Source organism: Psittacula echo (assembly GCF_963264785.1).
Source record: "Psittacula echo genome assembly, chromosome: 5".
Lineage (NCBI taxonomy): Eukaryota > Metazoa > Chordata > Aves > Psittaciformes > Psittacidae > Psittacula > Psittacula echo.
Genome location: NC_137739.1, coordinates 67,546,500 through 67,565,631, shown reverse-complemented (window position 1 = coordinate 67,565,631; position 19,132 = coordinate 67,546,500). Strand labels below are relative to the sequence as shown.

General features: G+C 37.9%; 1 protein-coding gene across 5 annotated transcripts in view; it reads right to left on the bottom strand.

The window, feature by feature from the left end:
- Positions 1 to 4,683: 4,683 nt before the first annotated feature.
- Positions 4,684 to 19,132, bottom strand: part of KLC1 (kinesin light chain 1) — a 54,608-nt gene continuing 40,159 nt past the window's right edge. Inside the window, exons 13-16 of one of the 5 annotated variants that reach the window (XM_080618630.1) lie at positions 18,490 to 18,651; positions 10,633 to 10,763; positions 6,188 to 6,254; positions 4,684 to 4,811 (exon numbers count right to left, since the gene is read on the bottom strand). In XM_080618630.1, the coding sequence (XP_080474756.1) occupies positions 4,746 to 4,811; positions 6,188 to 6,254; positions 10,633 to 10,763; positions 18,490 to 18,651 (426 nt within the window). In that variant the 3' untranslated portion in view covers positions 4,684 to 4,745. Of the gene's footprint in view, positions 4,812 to 6,187; positions 6,255 to 10,632; positions 12,110 to 18,489; positions 18,652 to 19,132 lie in introns of those variants that run through there. The other 4 variants (XM_080618631.1, XM_080618632.1, XM_080618633.1 and 1 more) reach the window with 4 other exon arrangements.

The following is a 19,132-nucleotide window of genomic DNA, read 5'->3' as shown; positions in this document are numbered from 1 at the left end:
GTTTGGGGTACAAACCCTCTTTGAAGCCTCTGTCAAAAGTGTTGAAACATGCTGCAGTCTTAATAAATGCAAGTTAAGAACCTTCCCTTTATACAGCTTTATTCATCTTTGGATTGCACAATGGAGAGGGAAAAATGAGTAATTTTTTACAAAGATGATTTACATTCTAGAATGTATTCAGTTTGTCATCTTTATCCTGTAAGGCTGCATTTAAACATTTTTCTACACCTTGAAAAGAGATGTTAAGTGACATTTGAGAAATTTTAAGCAGTTTCAAGTTAACCTACAGCTTGGTGATGTATAGAAAGAGGCCTTTTTCAACAGAAAGCTCAGACAGAGCTCCGGAAACATGACTTTGGAAAAGTAGAACCAGATTTGTGTTTGATAAAGAATGGACACAACTGACCTATCAACAGAACAGATGTAATAAAACACACTGAACAACCTCAGTTGTTCAACAACCTCAGGGGGGAAAAGGAAGAGTTTGTGTATCTCCAAGAAGGATACACAGACATTACAAATGGCTTTCTGGTGGTGGTGGGTTTTTTCTTAAACCAGGTCCTAGAAAACAGAAAATGCTGTTCCCAATTGCACAGAACTCATCTGGCCTAATTCCACTGTCACCCACCACCCCTATGCCATGGTGCTTCTACTATGTAATTTAAAACTAAATACACAATAACCTCCCCTGCTTGAGTGGGGACTCGCGTATAAAGATACGGAGCTTCAGGATTGATCTGGTTTTAAAAACTACTTCACTACACTTGTTCTATGCTCTATACAATGTTTAGTCTCAACTGTGTCAGCACAACTGTTAGAGCAGCTTTGAATGTTAAATGAAGCTTCTAACTATGGTTCTCTCAGTATTTCTTATTTAAAAGATAACGTTTAATTTCTTACAGCTAAAGAACAGTTTTGCAGCCTCACTATGAGATGAGATCAAAGATGTTGAGCATCTTTCTCAACAGCTCCTGGCTTCTGCCTTCTATCAAACAGTGGCACCATGCTTTGCTCTTGTTTTGTTGTTTTGGGCTTTTTGTTTAAAACAAACTACTGACCTTGGCTATTGAGTGCACTGAGACTAATGCAAGTGCATTGGAATGAGGCAATAATCAAATGTAGATGTTCAAATTTCCCTCAATTCTAAACTATTTACAAGAACTCCAAAGTGCCAGTGTTTGTACAGATACTTCTGTTAGGTCTGTGACAATGTAAAGTGACTACAAGGAAACTGTAAACTTCACAGCATCGTATCTCTTAACATTTATTCTCTCAGTACAGGCCAACGTGACCAACAATGCAATTCTCTTAGCAGCTTTCAGACAAAATACATGACCTGCAGAACAAAAACTGAAGTAACTTGAACTCATCAGGTTTTGTAAACACACTTTCATCACAGTACTGCATGCCCCTTTTACTATTTATGTACAACAGAATCACACTATTTTCAAAATTACTAGACATAATGGTACAATTTAAGCACAAATACTCCTCAAGCTTAAACTCATTTTATTTTACTACCATTCAGGAAGGCTTGGGAGGAAAGGGGATGCTGTTTAAGAAAAGGTTCAGACTCTTAGAGAATGCATTCAATAGTTTTCCTGTTGTTTCAGTGCTACATTCCTTCACCACAGTACTGCAAGCACAAACATCACAGCAATAGTCCAGTCATTCCTTCTAAAGAGGAGCAAATCATGAATGTTACGTTTTACAATAGTATTTAGTAAGATCTGAACTCAAGACCAAATACTGCCAGAATTCCTAGAGACCTGCACACCACCACACAGACAGAAGGCCCATGGGCATCTTTCCCTCAGTAACAATTCCACACACAATTCCTCCAGCACCCCACTGCTATATCCCAGAACCACCAGCCACCACTCATAGGATAATTTGGCTGAAGTGGCCTAACTGGAGTCCTTACCACAGTTTGAGTGAAATTCACGCTTACAAAACTGTGAGATTTAAACCCCAGCAGCCCAACACTAACAAGGTGCCTGTCAATACTGAAGGTCTTTTTTAATTTTCTGTCTCGTAAGAGCTGTTGATTTGGTTCAGTACTGAAGACATCCAGGACTTACACAACTGGGTATTCTGGGTCTACACTTTGTGCACTGTCAGTACAACTGGTAGAGGGAAATTCAGAAGGAAAATCTTCCATAAAAGCACACAAAGAGGCCCTGAAATTTAAATGTATACAAACATTGTTGTGACAGTAACTCATTCACCATTCAAACACAGTAAGCTTGCTTTTGTACTTTACAAGTTCTTCTCAAACAGCTCACTGGCTCATAACTATCAGGACTTGACTATAATTCTGGTTGATTTATTGATTAGAGAAGTCTTGAAATTTGTTTCTTCACTGAAAAAAAATAAAAATAACCTTTTAAATGTAAGAATCATTTAATAGGCAGTAGCTCAACTTAATCTTCCAACACACTTTACAATACTATCTATATAAAGGTTTAAAACATTTAAAAGCACAGTACTAGTAATGCCACCAACAGTAAGATCCTGAACGAGAAAGTTCCCTTACTACCACCATCACCCACTATGATCTTGCCTTTTAAAACTTCCTGCACATTGTAGTTTGGCATGGTTAAATATTTTATTGCTATTTACACAAGTTGGTTTATTGGGGTTTTTTGAGAGGCTGCAAAAATAATTTGTCTTCAAAGCTGAAAGATCAATGTAGAAAAATATCTTCCATTTAAGTACTTTCTTATTACCAAAATAACCTCTGTCTCTAGTTCTGTGGGCTTTTTTGGGAGCTGGACTCCTGTAACGGTCTCTCAGTGAAGTGCTGAGCTCACAGACCAGGCCCACACCCCTACAGCAGTAGCAGTACCAGTACCATCCTGCTGGTGTGGAAAGAGCCAGCTGCGAGGCGTGTTCACAGCCAGAGGGACAGACAACTCTGTCACTTCCCAGCTCGCCGTGGCACAGTGGGCTGTGGCCTGTGTCCAGCTCCTCATGCAGTGCCTTCTCAGTCTGCTTTTGGGTGGAGAACTGATTCACCAATGAGTGCATACAACACGTCTTGCTTTAGGGGGAATAAAAGTATATATATATTATGTATTTTTTAATATAAAAAGCTCTTAATAAAAAGATTAAAACTCAAGAGTCTACATTATATAAGTACATATTGTTAAGATAACTGAGCAGCAATCTGTTCTTGCTCGAGTTCATTAATGAATTGCATTACTCTGTGCTAAAACTCCTACACATTAGCAGCATTGTGTCTCACTGTTTCTAAACTGTCTTTCTAGCAGGTACACACCTCCAGGTAAACACAGTTAAGTGCATAACATACACAGCTTTTTGCATCAGTTACTGTAACCAACTTGAAACCAAATGCAAAATCAGTCAAAGACTTCTACAAAATACTAATTCTAATGACTCCTCACAGCCTATTCAAATACTAAAACTTGCTTATGTTCCTTTGTTTTGCCTCCTTCAGCTGGCACTAACCTTGAATGAATATTCCAGCTTTTCCCAAAGTTAGTTTCCTTTGTCATTTTCCAACTCACAGCTATGACCACAAATACATTTGTACACACACTCATTTTACTTTCTCATCCAACTTCACATGAATAAGAACTTTTACAAAAGATGAACAAAATTACAAGCTTTACAGAAAAGCAAAAGGAAACACTAGAGTCTATACAATACTTAAAACATACATATTTAGTTCCAGCAGCAGTCCTGTATACAGACAGCATATATATTAACCATAAGTACGTTTACGACCATCTAATGCTTCCCCTAGGGCCCCTAGGATTTCAGTGGTCCTCTGCACAGCAGCTACTCCACCATGTAACAGCCTAGTGTGTAGCTGCCTGCTTCTGCTCTCATCAGCTATCATGGAGAAAGGCAGGATTTGGGATCAGCATAAGGAAATGTTTGGGCCCTTTTAGCAAACAGGATGGGATTGTGAATTGCAGTGGACAACCGAGTCAACCTGAGGCTTTATGTTTCCCCAAGAGCACCAGGAGCTGCTCTGGGACAGCTGCAGTCCAAAACTTCAGTATTCTTCAACTGGACAAGGTAAAGGTCAAAACATTTTCCGTTTCTCCTGATCAACACGAGCCATCCTCTCTCCATTGATAATTGTGCCCTAAGACTTACACCAGCAAGTATCAATGCCATGGTCACAGGTATTGCTATTCATGCTCTCTCTTCTGATAAATTTAATAGCTCAATATAGTGGTTAAGTAAGCCATGTCTAAGTGCTGCTTTGTCAGCTAAGGTTTCTAACATTGCAGTAATCAGTGGAGCAAAAGAAAGCCCCACCAATACAGCATGCTTAATTTGAATTTATACAGTAATGCACATCAATGTATCCTTTTCTCATTCCAGCACTGTATATATTTACTGCTACACATTTAATTTTGCCAGCATTTTCAAACGCATTTTGGTATGCTTTAAATATGTTTGTATTTTTACACTTTTTTGGTGGCTGTAATATTCCAATTTATTAAAGAAATCAACATAAGTAGTATGAATGGGAGCAGTGCAATGAGCAATATATATCTACGTAGTTTTCCTTTAGAAGAAAACATTCACTAATGCTGTGTTTAAATCATCCCTATTTAGAAAAGTTAAAACCAGCAGTCCATTGGAAGAAAACCCAACAAAATTACAAACTAGGTGTTCCTATACATAATGATGAGGAACCAAAGCTTTGAAGGTCTCAGTGCTTCTTTATTCACAAAGGAATATTAGCTAGCTTCTGTCCAAGACTCTCAATGCGCCAAATCAGTATGACTGACACTCAGAGCTCTTGAGTCTGTCAGACAATTATTTCGTTCCTGTGTGAAGGGGAAAAAGACAAACAAATAAATTAAGCAGACGTCCAGATAGTTCAGGCAAATAAACAAAATTACTTGTTTTAACAAACAGGAACAAACAAATACAAGGGATACAGAGAACTGGCCATGCTCATGTTGTGTGGGGGGACAACTTTTCTGTATTCTAATAAACATCTTTTTCCCCAACTTTCAACTAGTGATACTGAAAAGATCTATTGACAAGTACATATACCCTTTACAGGGGTGAAGCAAGCCTTACCAGAAACACAAGAGCCCATCTACAGGAATTGCCATGAGTGTCTACAGTGAGTGAACTATTGAAGTTCACAAGAAGTGAGAACTAATTTTAGTATCACTGTGTACACACAAACAACAGATTACTCTTCTGGAAGTCACATCAATTACACACTAAGTATCCAGTTAGGGCCACCTAGGGCATGGCATTCCAAACCCTTGCACCTGTTGCTGCACAGAATTATGCTTCACCCTGGATTTTTTTTTTTTGGCTGAAGTTCACCCTAAGTTATGCATATATGTCACACCACAGAAAACTCTGCAGTACCTTCATTACAGATAATATAGTTAAAACATCTTTATACCAATCAACAGCAAAGAGAGAGCCACACAGTTTGGGTTTTCCTGCTCCTTTAGGACAAACAGTGCTCAAGATCCAAAACATATAGTTTTGTTAGTACAAAGAAGCAATTTTATCTTCCTAGGAATTAGTTGCAGTTACTGCGTTAGTAAAATACACAACAGCGTTTAGAACACAGAACACTGCTAACTCATTTGACAACAAAAGAAACTATGATTTATTAGGTAAAAACAAAAAATGGCGAGTAGCAATTGGGAACATGGTTCATGGTTCAGCAAAACAGGGTTTTATATTAGCAGAAGCATAACACAGATCAGACAAACTTAGAGACTGCTCGTATACAACCTCAGAAACAACTGAGGTCGCATGTAAAGGAATCTGAAAATGCGCAGCAGTTAAGATGACCTGGCCCTCTGCCATAAAGGGGATGAAGTAAACAAATCCTGAACTGAGCTTTAAAAGTTCCTGTATTTTATCTTTACAAGAGCATATGATTCCAGAAGTTTCATATCCACTGTAATAGAAAAGTCCAAAGCAGAGCCTGCTTGGTATCATAAAAGCCAATGCTCTTTACTGGTTGGACATAAGCACTTGCTTAAAATGAAGCATAATTCACAACACTGTTACAGAATTATGCCTTAAGCATATGTTTTAGGCATCTTACTGAGGTAGGCTTTTAACACTCACTGGGAGTTTGTTGTTTTATTAATCATTATACTCTCTTTATCCCAAACCCTACTAATGATAGCTATTTTTATAAGAGTATTGTAGGGCTTCTTACTTGAAAATGATCTTCAGTAGCCTTGCCACCCATGTTAAGAACATTCAGAGAACTGGCACGCTTCATGCTGCAAACCAGGACAGTGAACATGCAAGGATAAACCAATCAGAATAGCTGAAAACTAACGGTTCTAAAAACACAAGTATAACAATGAGCAATGCATAGTTAAGGGAGTTTGAACAGTGCCCCACAACTGATATGAGGGATACCCTTTAAGATAACTACATAACTTAGAACATGTTTATATTCAGTTCTAATTTACATATAAAATGAAAAAATAATTACAAGCTCTAAAGAACTTAAACATTACAGGCCACTGATTTAATTTCAACTCAAAACAAAATCTTAGTTTTTAAAGCGTATCAAATTAATGCACTGAGTTAGCACTGATTTTTAATTAACTATTTCTCAGTTTCAATTTTATGCAGCTTCTTATAAAAGCATCAAAATATTCAGACAGTTTAGGAAAAAATGCGAAGCATGAGTAAGTTTGTTACATGGGCAGCATTTAACTTGGAAAAGCTACACCAAGCATTAGTTTAGGGCTTTCTGTCTGATCTAGGTAAATCTTCAGAATCAATTTCAAAAAGCATTTTAAAAATCTTTTATTTTACACATTTCAAAGTGAAGGGAAACAAGAGGGTTGCTGCTATTAACTTTGGTTATGCTTTTGGCTTTATAACACGCTGAGCAGTGGTAACAACCACCTGAGACCACTGTACTGAAAGCAACAGATGACTTAAAAAAAATAAATTAATCACCTAACACAAGAGCTACTGACAGTCAGAATATCACTGCGTTAACTGTAATATTGACTGCTGTTTGAGATGGGGATTAACAGTTTACCTACATTTCTCAAACATACACAATTTAAAAAATATTTTAAAATGTGTAATGGAATTCAAAATGAGCCTTAAGATTCATACCATCACAGTGACTACAACAGGAATATCTGATATCCTTTATTCTCAAGTGTCTGTACGCTGTCAGAAGGTTCTATATTTGCTTTGATTTTCCACTAGCTCTTCAACTACTTCAGAACTCCTAAAGGAGGGTTTTGAATACATATTTGATGAACTATTCACAAGGCGATGAGGCCCTAATCCTGGAGTGCTACTTACAGTGTTAGACACAACTGGTCAAGGCCAAGTTTCTAAGCCTTCCAGTAACATGGAAAGGTTTATCCATACAGATCACCTTAACCAGTGTTTCTTCCTACTGAAGCATGACTACTAATAGTTGAAGTCAAGTGCAATTTTTAAATGCTTTCATAAAGCAACGACTTAACAGAATAACAAACCAAACACTAACACACACAGGCAACAGCTGCCACATAACACAGGCTCACTGTCTTTTCCTAGCATTAAATCTGAATGTTTCAAAAGCTAGAACACACACAATTTAAAATATTTGACATGAGTGTTAGCGACAACAAAGCAAAGACTCATGCATGGTATACACCTCTCATTTATTCAAGGAAACACACAGAAGAAGAGGTTATATATGGAAGCCAAAATAAGTTAATCTGTAAAACACAAACATACATTACATAAAGTTCTCCAAAAGTGCATAAAGGTGTATGGAAAACATTCCAGGGAAACAGAAAATCCACCAGTGAAAATTTACACACGTATTTTTAGGTTCTTGCTAAAGTGCCAATTAAAAAATATTTTCTTTTTTTTTTTTAATCACATGAGATACTGGTTTGTTTGTGGATTGTTTTTTGGAGGGTTGGTTTTGTTTGTTTCTGTGTGTGTTTGTTTTAAATCAACATGCTTGAGAACTTTAGGCTGGCAAATGCACTTTTAACTCCCTCCATGTTAGAAACATAACTACACAAAAAGCATGCAGCTGTTTTTCGAGTGCTTAATATCATTGCTTAAATAGCAATTATTAAACCTTTTCCTTTTTGATCAAAATTGTCAAACTGAAAACATCAGACCTAACACTGACTGAGTGAAGTTAAATTACTACAGAACTGAATTCTGAAATATGATAAAGAAAGAACTGATACAGTGCTTCAGGTATTGTGTGTTTCAAAGACCAATTCTTATTCTTTGTCAAAAAAGGCTTTTGCATGATTTTAAATAAACAATTTCTCTGATGAGTTTTCGACTTTATTTTCTCCAGCCTTCTGTATCAAGCAACAACACAATAACTCTCTTTCATGCTATGATATTAATGCATTTCTATTTGAGTACGCCTCTTTCAGAATCTTACCAGCAGTGTTAATTGCTACTTACAGAAGCACAGTATAAGCAACAGCTGTAAATCAATTTCAAAACAAAGTCTTCCTAGAAACATAGGCAGAGAATGCAGGGATGTACTGGAAAGAATGGGAGCACGTATGTCCTCTATCTACCTAGAGCAGCTGACTTCATAGCAAAAATGATTTATATGTACATTACATCACCATTGTAATATTCAGCTATCAAACACTCTAAAAACAAATGTTTGCATAATAAAACTGAATATCCCTTTTAGTAAACTCAGAAGCAGAAAAAAAAAATATCTATTTACTAAAGTTTTTCAGAAAATGAGATCAGAATGACTTTCTGGAATATCAGTACAGCCAGTTATGCTTCATGAGCTACAAAGCTGGTGTTTAATACCAGGAATCTTTGTTATTAAAACCAGCTAGTATAAATTAGAATTTAAAAATGTCTCAATTTCATAGGAACAGAGCTTGCAGTATTTGTCTTACACTCTCAATGTGTATACCTACAAAAAAGCTTGTCAATGCAAAACATGTATTGCAAGTTTAATAATAACTTATTCTTTGAGAACTATGGTGACATCTGAAAAAACAAGAATACTTTGTCAAAAAGTGAAAGCAAGAAAGATACTAATTTGTTTTCAAACAAATATCTGTTTCATATTAATGTCTTTATTTGAGGCAATCTTCTCTGGTGATACCGACCCCACGATATGTGGGTAGATTACTTCTACGTTACATTCCTGAAGTGCTGACAATAAAAAGGTAGGCAAATTCTTACAGGAAATTGCAAAGCCAAATGTCTTCAGTTATACATAAGCATAATTTTCTACACCTACAATCATGGAATTATTTTACCTGCAAGCAAAATAGGTCTATTTACTACAGAGAACAAGGAATAAAACTCTTGGCTTTTCAGGAACTTAAAACCTTTCCATGTCTCAAAAAATGATGAGAAAATGCAAAATTAGCTATGAACATATACATCTATTCATGCAATAATATACCTGAGCTACAATGTATGAACTCTAGACAGAGCTGAACAGAAACAGAAAACCAAATTTTGAAAATGCTCACACTGAAGACAAAGAAGGAAAACCATTTTATTCTATTTTGGTTTGCATTTGCTTGTTTTCCCTAAAGCATTTTACATTTACATATTTCCTTCTTCTAATCACATGTGAATTCTACGTTTATTGCAGCTGTACACAATGTTTTACAGTCACAGAAAACAATGAGGCAAAACTTCAGTGGAGCACTTACAGAAACACATCGAGAGCCTGCCTCCAGATCACTGTCTCAGGTATTACTATCATCATCATCTACTATATTACTAAGATCCAGTTGCTCCATCAGAAGTTACTCCATGTTCTCCAATTTAACTGTTTTAAAGCATAAGTTCAAATTCACACTGTCATCCAGTTTTCAGTCAACATAATGAGTTCCAGTTTTCCACAGTAAGGGGAAAAACCCCTGCAAATCTGACTGCAATAACGCTGGGGCAAAAGGGAACACCCACGAATGCTATTATGAAACATAGCAGTGTATTTTAATATTTCAACTTCTCTGCAGCAGCCAGTAAGTGATGAATGTTTTTAATGCAAATTATTAGAAATATGACATACACGCAAATCTACAATCGCATGGTAAATAAGAAAGAGAAGTTAAATTCATTAAAATACGAATTTTTACCACTGAGTTTTACTGAGGCCAAAATGTTAATGAGAGTTCAAGTTTGTCAACATTTTCCTCTGCTCTCTGAAATCTGGGGTTTCCAAAAATAGAAACTGAGAAGGGCTCAAGTTAGTAATTCTCTTTATACCCATAGCAATATACAAAGCTCTATTAAGAATATATCAGGATATTAAGCTATACCAAAAATCAGTAACATTTATTTTTCTTCACTGCTGTGTGAGGAGAATTTTGCAGATAACTAAAATTTATCAATATTTCTATGAGTTTTTTCTATTCCTCAAATGGCTAAAGCAGTAAAAAGGGGAAAAATGCTGTTAAAATTGAGTTAACTCTTAAAAGCAAATATAATTCCTCGGATGTTACAGAACTTTAAGTTTTAGAAATTATTTCTTATTTTATTTTACTTTAAGAAATAAATCTATATGAAATGCAGTTAGCTAAGCAGAGAAGAAAACACTGCTCTAGGTACTATGCTAGGCTACAGTGGGGGGCACAGAAGGAAGGCACAGCAGCATAGCTAAGGACAGATAATTACCCTGGATTCTTTGGTTCACTGTCCCGTGAACTTCCTCCCTTCAGCTTTCTAACCAGCTTCTCACTGCTGCGTCTAATGGAAGCACGAAGTTTGCTAAAGGAACCACTGCGCTTTAAAGATCCAGTGCCATCCTGAAAAAAATTGAACAAATGTGAAACTGCAAGAGTTGGTGCCCTCTCCCAAAGCTGGCTCAAGACCCTTTCATTGATGATTTTTTTTTTATTGCTATTAATAGGTACTTGGTACAATTACCTAAACACATAATACCGTGTAGCCACAACTTTACCGTAACAGCAGGGTGCTTTCCAAACTGTAACACATTTCTCAAATGTCAAGACATGCTCAAGCCATGATTCATAATTAGTAAAAACCCATCGCAGGAGTCAAACAAATCACCATGTTACCATTTTATAACAGCACACTGTAGTTAACATAGCACAAGCCCCACGCAAAAGCATTCCATCACTAAGGAAAAAACCCTGTTTTATTCTTTCTAAACATCTACACTACTTGCAAACATGTTTAAGCCTAAAGTCCTTAAACAAAAATATTTCTGATCAGAAACATGTATGGTTAAATTCCTGTGCTTCACTTTAACTTGTACCAAAGAAAATGTAAAACACAATGAAATGAATTTTTCATACACTGTATTCGTGTTTTACACACTGCTGTGTTGACCAGAAGAAACTTCCATCTGACAAAAATTCTGTTTTTTGTTTTGCTCTTAAAAAAACCCCCAAAACCAAACCAGTTTAGTAAGATTAGAAGCGACCATTTCCTACTTCATAGAAATCCTATGTGACTATGAAACAAGAGTTGCAAAAGAAGAAAGTAAAGTATTACTAAGCAAAGACAGACACCTGAGTTAGAGTGAGTTTATTAGAAGTTAGAAAGACAAATACACAAATCACTGAACACCAAGATTAGTAGAGAAAAGCATAATTGCGAAAATCTCACATAAAGACTATACAGCAATGCTACTTTAGAATATTCATAATTGAAGACATCCAGAGTTCCATATTGATGTTAACCATGTAATAGGTCTCTAAATACATTTTAAAGCACTTGGAGAACATGCCTTACTTTTATGGGTTTTTTCTCCTGTAAAGATCACCGTCATGCCATTTCAGTAATACCTTGTGTGATACTTTTAACTACCTTTTTTCCATAGTGAACAGCTATTTCTAAAGTTCATTGTTACTTTTTTTTCTATGTATTACACAGCAAATGGTTGTAATAACATTTTGTATGACTAGATATATAACTGGCAAAGCTACACATGTACAGAAATAGAAAACCAAAAAAAGACACCAGCACTGAAGGAATGGCCAGTTTACAGGGAAGTGTAGCTCTGACAAGGATCTTAAGGGGTTTGCTAAAACACAGCAGTCAGTACTGAAGAGAGAAGTTAAAGCCTGAAGATGGTGCACGCCCGTCATGCAGGAGACAGTATAAGAATCACAAAAGGCATCTAGGCCTGTCAGAAATGGAGAGAAAAAAACTCAATGAAACTGTTGGGGAAAATTCAACAGTTTTCAATTTTGAACAGTTAAGTTTACAGTATTTCTAGGTCACAGTCAAAACATTTTTTTCTGGAGTATTTGGGCTGCCCTGAAATACAAAGTGCAGGCCCTTGCAATTACCAGAATGTACATCTTTCTGCAGTTTCACCTGTATCACTAATATGCAACTTACAAATGAGCATGAATGATTCTGTGCATTCTTTAAGTTAGAATTTGCATAAAATACAAAAAAACCTTTAAGAAGTGATAGCTTTAGTATTACATTTTGTAAGCAAAGAAAGGATTTTTCTTTTCAGCTGACATTAACACAAAAATAAAAAATAAAGGAAAAAATAAAAAAAACCAGAAGAAAGGAACAGAGCAAGGTGCATTCATTTCAGCTTTAACTTCTGTCAGGAATGTTCCTCAAAACACAACAGCAAGAAGAAAGAGGTCTTCTCCTAACCTCCAGACAAAATCCTGTTCATTCCTTTAAGGAACTAGAATCCAACTGAGCTGTGTCAATTCAGTTTCAGAATAATTTTAGAACACATCCCTCTATGTGTATAAATAGATGTAGAAAATAATATATAAAATCCAAGTGGAAATTTCTCCCCCTTTCCTAATGCAGTGAGGCATCTGATAGAACTAATTTTTAAAAATAAGCTCTACTTCAGTTTACACACTTTCCATTCTTGGTGTAAGCACAGAGACCATTACTGATAGTCTTAAGGTAACTGTTTTGAAGGCCTTTACCTACAACAACTGCAATAAACAGTAATTAAAATTATTCTTGGAAATAGCAGAATGCCTTGCTACAAAGTGATCAGAAGATCAAAATATAACTGGGTATTTCTGTTTCAAACTAAATTGTGTGCATTGTTCACACTTTTAAAAACACACTTCAGCTTTGCAGGATTGAATAAACTGAAGTTTAAATTCCAATTAGAAGCATTAGATCAGTGAAAAGGCTAATTATTCCTATGGTCTTAAACCAGTGGTGCTATAGTAGTGATAACGATCTAAGGAACAAATGCAAGACAAGTTTAGCACAACTAAAGTAAACTAAACTAACTAGCACATTATGAATAAGCAGACAAGCTTTTGGTTACTTCAAATCTGGAATAAATATATATAAATATATATATATAAATATATTAAACTCCCAAGTTAAACAATGACTGCATGATTAAAAAATATACCTTTAAAACATGAGTTTAGGATTAAAAAAACGCCAAATTTCCTAAATCCAGCAAAAACAATCAAACCAGAAAATATCTCCATTTCTATGGCAAAGATTAACTGCCAATTTTTATGTTGCTCAGAATGAGAATCACCTTACTGCTTTTGCTTACACTTCCCCACCACCACTTCATGCACTCTCTAGTTGTCTGCTACAATGCCCCTCTGACTGATCTGATACATCTTATTAAAGTAGAGCAACTCTTAGCAGCTAGTGAATAGTAGTGAAATATACTGCTTTTGTTTCACACCTGAAAGCAGACTTTTGTGCTCAAAAGATGTATCTTTGAAGCACATAGGTTAGAGTAAGAAGAGTTTGTGGGTCAAGGCTAAAGGGAGAACAGCGATGGGGAACATTACTGTGGGGATCTGTTACAGACTGCCTGACCAAGAGGTACGGCCCGGCACAAGGAATCCAGGAGGTTCCTCCATTGTGTGGAAGACAACTTCCTTCTGCAAGTAATAGAGGAGCCGACAAGGAGAGGTGCCATGCTTGACCTCGTGCTCACCAACAGGGAAGGGCTGGTTGGAAATGTGACGCTCCAGGGCAGTCTTGGTTGCAGCGACCACGAGATGGTCAAATTCGAGATCCTCAGGACAGTGAGAAGAGCGTGCAGCAAGCTCACTGCCCTGGACTTCAAGAGAGCAGACTTTGGCCTCTGCAGGAACCTGCTTAGTAAAGTTCCATGGGATACAGCCCTAGAGGGCAGGGGGGCCCAAGACTCTTGGTTGTTATTCAAGGATCACCTGCTCCAAGCTCAGGAGTGTTGCATCCCAACTAGAAGGAAGTGCAGCAGGAGGGCCAGGAGACCTCCTTGGATGGATAAGGAGCTGCTCAGGAAAATTCAGAGGAAAAAAGAGGCTTATAGAAGGTGGAAGCAAGGACAGGTGGCCTGGGAAGAATACAGGGATATTGTCCGGGAAGCTAGGGACCAGGTGAGGAAGGCTAAGGCCCAGTTAGAATTCAACTTGGCTAGGGATGTTAAGGATAACAGGAAGGGATTCTATAGGTACATAGCGAATAAAAGACAGACTAGGGACAACGTAGGCCCCCTTCAGAAGATATCAGGAGAACTGGCTACCCTGGATTTGGAGAAGGCTGAGGTTCTTAATGACTTCTTTGCCTCGGTCTTCACTGGCAAAGTCTCTGACTGCACCACCCAAGTCTTGGAAGGCGAACACAGGGACTGTGAGAATGAAGACCCTAGGCCCACTGTAGGAGAGGATCTGGTTCGAGACCATCTTAAAAACCTAAACGTACACAAGTCCATGGAACCTGACGAAATCCATCCACGGGTCCTGAAGGAGCTGGCAAATGAAGTCGCTAAGCCACCGTCCATCATATTTGAAAAATCATGGCAGTCAGGTGAAGTTCCCGACAACTGGAAGAAGGGAAATATAATCCCCATTTTCAAGAAGGGGAAAATGGATGACCCAGGGAATTACAGACCAGTCAGTGTCACCTCTGTGACTGCAAAATCTTGGAGCAGATTCTCCTGGAAGGCATGCTAAGGCACATGAAAAACAAGGAGGTGGTTGGTGACAGCCAGCATGGCTTCACTAAGGGGAAATCCTGCCTGACCAATTTGGTGGCCTTCTATGATGGGGCTACGAAACTGATGAACAGGGGTAGAGCAGGTGACGTCATCTACCTGGACTTGTGCAAAGCGTTCGACACTGTCCCACACGACATCCTTGTCTCTAAATTGGAGAGACATCAATTTGATGGGTGGACCACTCGGTGGATAAAGAACTGGCTGGATGGCTGCACGCAAAGAGTTGTGGTCAATGGCTCGATGTCCGGCTGGAGACCGGTAACGAGTGGTGTCCCTCAGGGATCGGTGTTGGGACCGGTCTTGTTCAACATCTTTGTCAGTGGCATGGACAGTGGGATTGAGTGCACCCTCAGCAAGTTTGCCGATGACACCAAGCTGTGTGGTTCAGTTGATACACTGGAGGGAAGGGATGCCATCTAGAGGGACCTCGACACACTTGTGAGGAGGGCTGATGCCAACCTGATGAAGTTTAACCATGCCAAGTGCAAGGTCCTACACCTGGGTCAGAGCAATCCCAGGCACAGCTACAGGTTGGGCAGAGAAGAGATTCAGAGCAGCCCTGCAGAGAAGGACTTGGAGGTGTTGGTCGATGAGAAAATGAACATGAGCCGGCTTCAGTGTGTGCTCGCAGCCCAGAAAGCCAACCGTATCCTGGGCTGCATCAAAAGGAGCGTGACCAGCAGGTTGAAGGAGGTGATCCTGCCCCTCTACTCTGCTCTCGTGAGACCTCACTTGGAGTATTGTGTGCAGTTCTGGTGTCCTCAACATAAAAAGGACATGGAACTGTTGGAACAAGTCCAGAGGAGGGCCACGAGGATGATCAGGGAACTGGAGCACCTCCCGTATGAAGACAGGCTGAGAAAGTTGGGGCCGTTCAGCCTGGAGAAGAGAAGGCTGCGTGGAGACCTCATAGCAGGCTTCCAGTATGTGAAGGGGGCCTACAAGGATGCTGGGGAGGGACTCTTCATCAGGGACTGTAGTGACAGGACAAGGGGTAACGGGTTCAAACTTAAACAGGGGAAGTTTAGACTGGATCTAAGGAAGAAATTCTTTACTGAGAGGGTGGTGAGGCACTGGAATGGGTTGCCCAGGGAGGTTGTGAATGCTCCATCCTTGGCGGTGTTCAAGGCCAGGTTGGATGAGGGCTTGGGTGACATGGTTTAGCGTGGGGTGTCCCTGCCCATGGCAGGGGGGTTAGAACTAGATGATCTTACGGTCCTTTCCAACCTTAACTATTCTATGATTCTCTGATTATCTTAAATTAAGCACTATCACACCACAAGGATTTTTATCTGTCCTGCAACTGGCTGCAAGATCAATTTGCAAAAATGTCAATTACAGATACGCACTGTCATTTTTTATATACAAATATAATAGGGGATAGAAATCTTGAGATTTCTACCCTGAATTTTCAAGACCAAGTATTTCTTTGCTTTCTTTCTATTTTCTGTTAACTTAGAGGGATGGACTTTCTAAGAAACATGTAAACACTCACTATAGAACTTCACTTACCAGTTTTCACAGTTAATAGCAGATTTACTTCAATAAGTATTTCAGTTCTTTTTGTAAAAGAGCAAGACATTACATCAAAGCACATCCTGCTTAATATGGATTAAATTACATATGGAAATCACTTAATTACAATAAATCTTCTAACAACTTTTTGTTGAAGTTTGTCGCTTTACATACTTGAAGTATTCTGACACTCGACCACTTCAGAAGAATTTAAATGGAAAAGACAGAAGTAAAAGATTCTACTATACTTCATGAACCAGAGTATTTTGTCTGGAGGGAACACATGAGGGTAAAAAAACCTACACAATATAAAGTAGAGGAAAGAACAGCGCTGAGATAGAAACACTAGCAGGGTAGAGGGAGAGAGAGTTGCCCACTTTTATGTAAAACATGTAATACAAAAATACCTCTCATGAGGGAAAAAAATAAACTAAGATGAGAATAAAGCAATGCCACTTCAGACACCGAAAATGAAGTTTGCTCTGAGAGGTCAGAATTTAACTTTTCAGATCAACGATTTTTATCACCAAGTTTGATTCACATATTGACCTAGAAATACTGTCTATTGCTTTCCCACAAAAGGCCCTTTCATTCCAAAACCTGCATGCTTGTTTAATTAATGTCAACAGAAAAATGTTTAATCAGTTTAGAACATAGTCATGCAAAGTACAGCGAAAATTAAGGGAGGAGTACAGTACACAGTTCTAAAGCTGAATGGGCAAAATGAGAATTAAAAAAAGTGTTAATCCAACCTTACTTTGGCTTTATTGATGATGCAGTGTTATTCACACTAGATGCTGATTGACTGTCTTGGCACTGAGAACACCAATGCCAAGAAAACAATAATAAAGAGACAAAAGCAAAGATGGAAAGAACCTTCTCCTTGAAGAGTAAAGCAGTATGTATTTTACCAAGGTTTCTTTGGAACGCTAAGCTTTGTCTCATGTGGCTAACAAGAAGAAATAAAAAGAGAAAGATCACTACTGTAAGAGAAATGAAACTTCAGAACACTCAATTCTGCAAAGTAGGCTACTTCCCCTCCCGTACAGCAAAAGCAGGCAACACCTTATAATCTAACAGAGTATTTTCAGCAGAACTGCAGCTGGGAGTTGGTTAACAGTGCAATATATATCCCATTGCTGGCAATGGAACAAGGCATGGGAAATGTGGTGACAGAAGCAAGCAACTACATAAGCCAGATCAATAACTGAAAGCTGGCACTGTCTTTCAAATTAAAGGAAAACAGTGGTTACAAAAATGCATATGTAATCACATTATATGTATGTTTTTACTTTATGACAGTGTTATATAGTGAAGCCAATATATGGGAAAAATTGGAACAAGCCCTGACTCCAGTCAAATTCAAATACAGGAAAGTGTTATTAATATTTCACTCAAGATACGTGAAGTTACTATCATATTTTTATGCAATGGCACTGCCTCTTAAAATGGACTGCATAGCAGCTTGAATAGTTACTTTTTTTCCTTTTGGGTAAGGAGAAGATTGGAATTATTTTACTGTTAGACTGTTCACGTATTTACTCTAAAACTGCTGACACTTAATACTCTCCATGGCAAATGTTCTTTGTGATTCCAAGAAATGCAATATTTTTAAAGAAACATTTAAAATACAGGCAAATATGGCATCAAAAGGACAAAAGCAAAAGTAAGTTAATTGCCAGAATATATCTACCAGTAAAAAGAAACCACTAACAAGCAACTGTACACCAGACCATAACCAGGACACTCAATCAGCATTAAACAACTTAAGAGTTAAATACAACTGCTTAGGATTCTTGAAGAAATTTCACCATTCAGGAAAACAGAAAGGATGGTTTAAATTTTTTAAATGTTACAATTTTTTTAATTATGTTATGATAAACAAAATGTTATTCTTTATTCTTGATTCTGCAAAATTATAAAATAAAAAGTAGATTAACCAAGAAACAACTGAAAACACAAGAGGCTGGTGAATGGACAACCGTATTTGTTCTGGTGTTAATTGATTTAGGCTATTTTCTTAAACTGTGTACTGTACTTACCCCATTCCATTCTACGCTCATACTCACTTCCTCGCCTCCATCAGGACCACTCTCGTACTTTACCACATCAACGTTGAGGCTTTCTCGGCTTCGCCTTTTTTCTGTGCTCTCAGGGTCATTCAGCACTTCAGCAACTCTCTGTTTATGAACATTGTCAAGACCCTGAGAATTAGAAAAAAATGGCAAAAGGTTTTTTTTTATTGCAAGCTGTACTAACACACAATAACCATATCAAGAAAGAAGTCAAACCAACCCATTACTCCATCACCCCAATTCTACTTTCAAAGGGCAGCTGAGTTGCCCTTCATACACTGCGGAGATCAACAGAGCATGAAGTGAACGGTGTGGTAGAGAACTCAGTGACTTGCCATTCTTTTCCTCCTTCCCTATCACTTGTCAAAGCTTCACAGTGTTCACATAACTTACCTGAAGCCACCTGGCCACCAGCTTAATGTTTAAGCAATTCCTAGATCATGAACAGTCAATGCAATTCTCAGTTTTCCACCTATCAAATGGTACAGTATTCTCCCACCTTTGGAAAGAACATTGCAGGTACCTCAGTATCTAATACCTGAGACACAGGTTGTGTTATTTAAAAATAGAAACATATGATACTTGGCACAGTGGTATAATTTATTGTTCA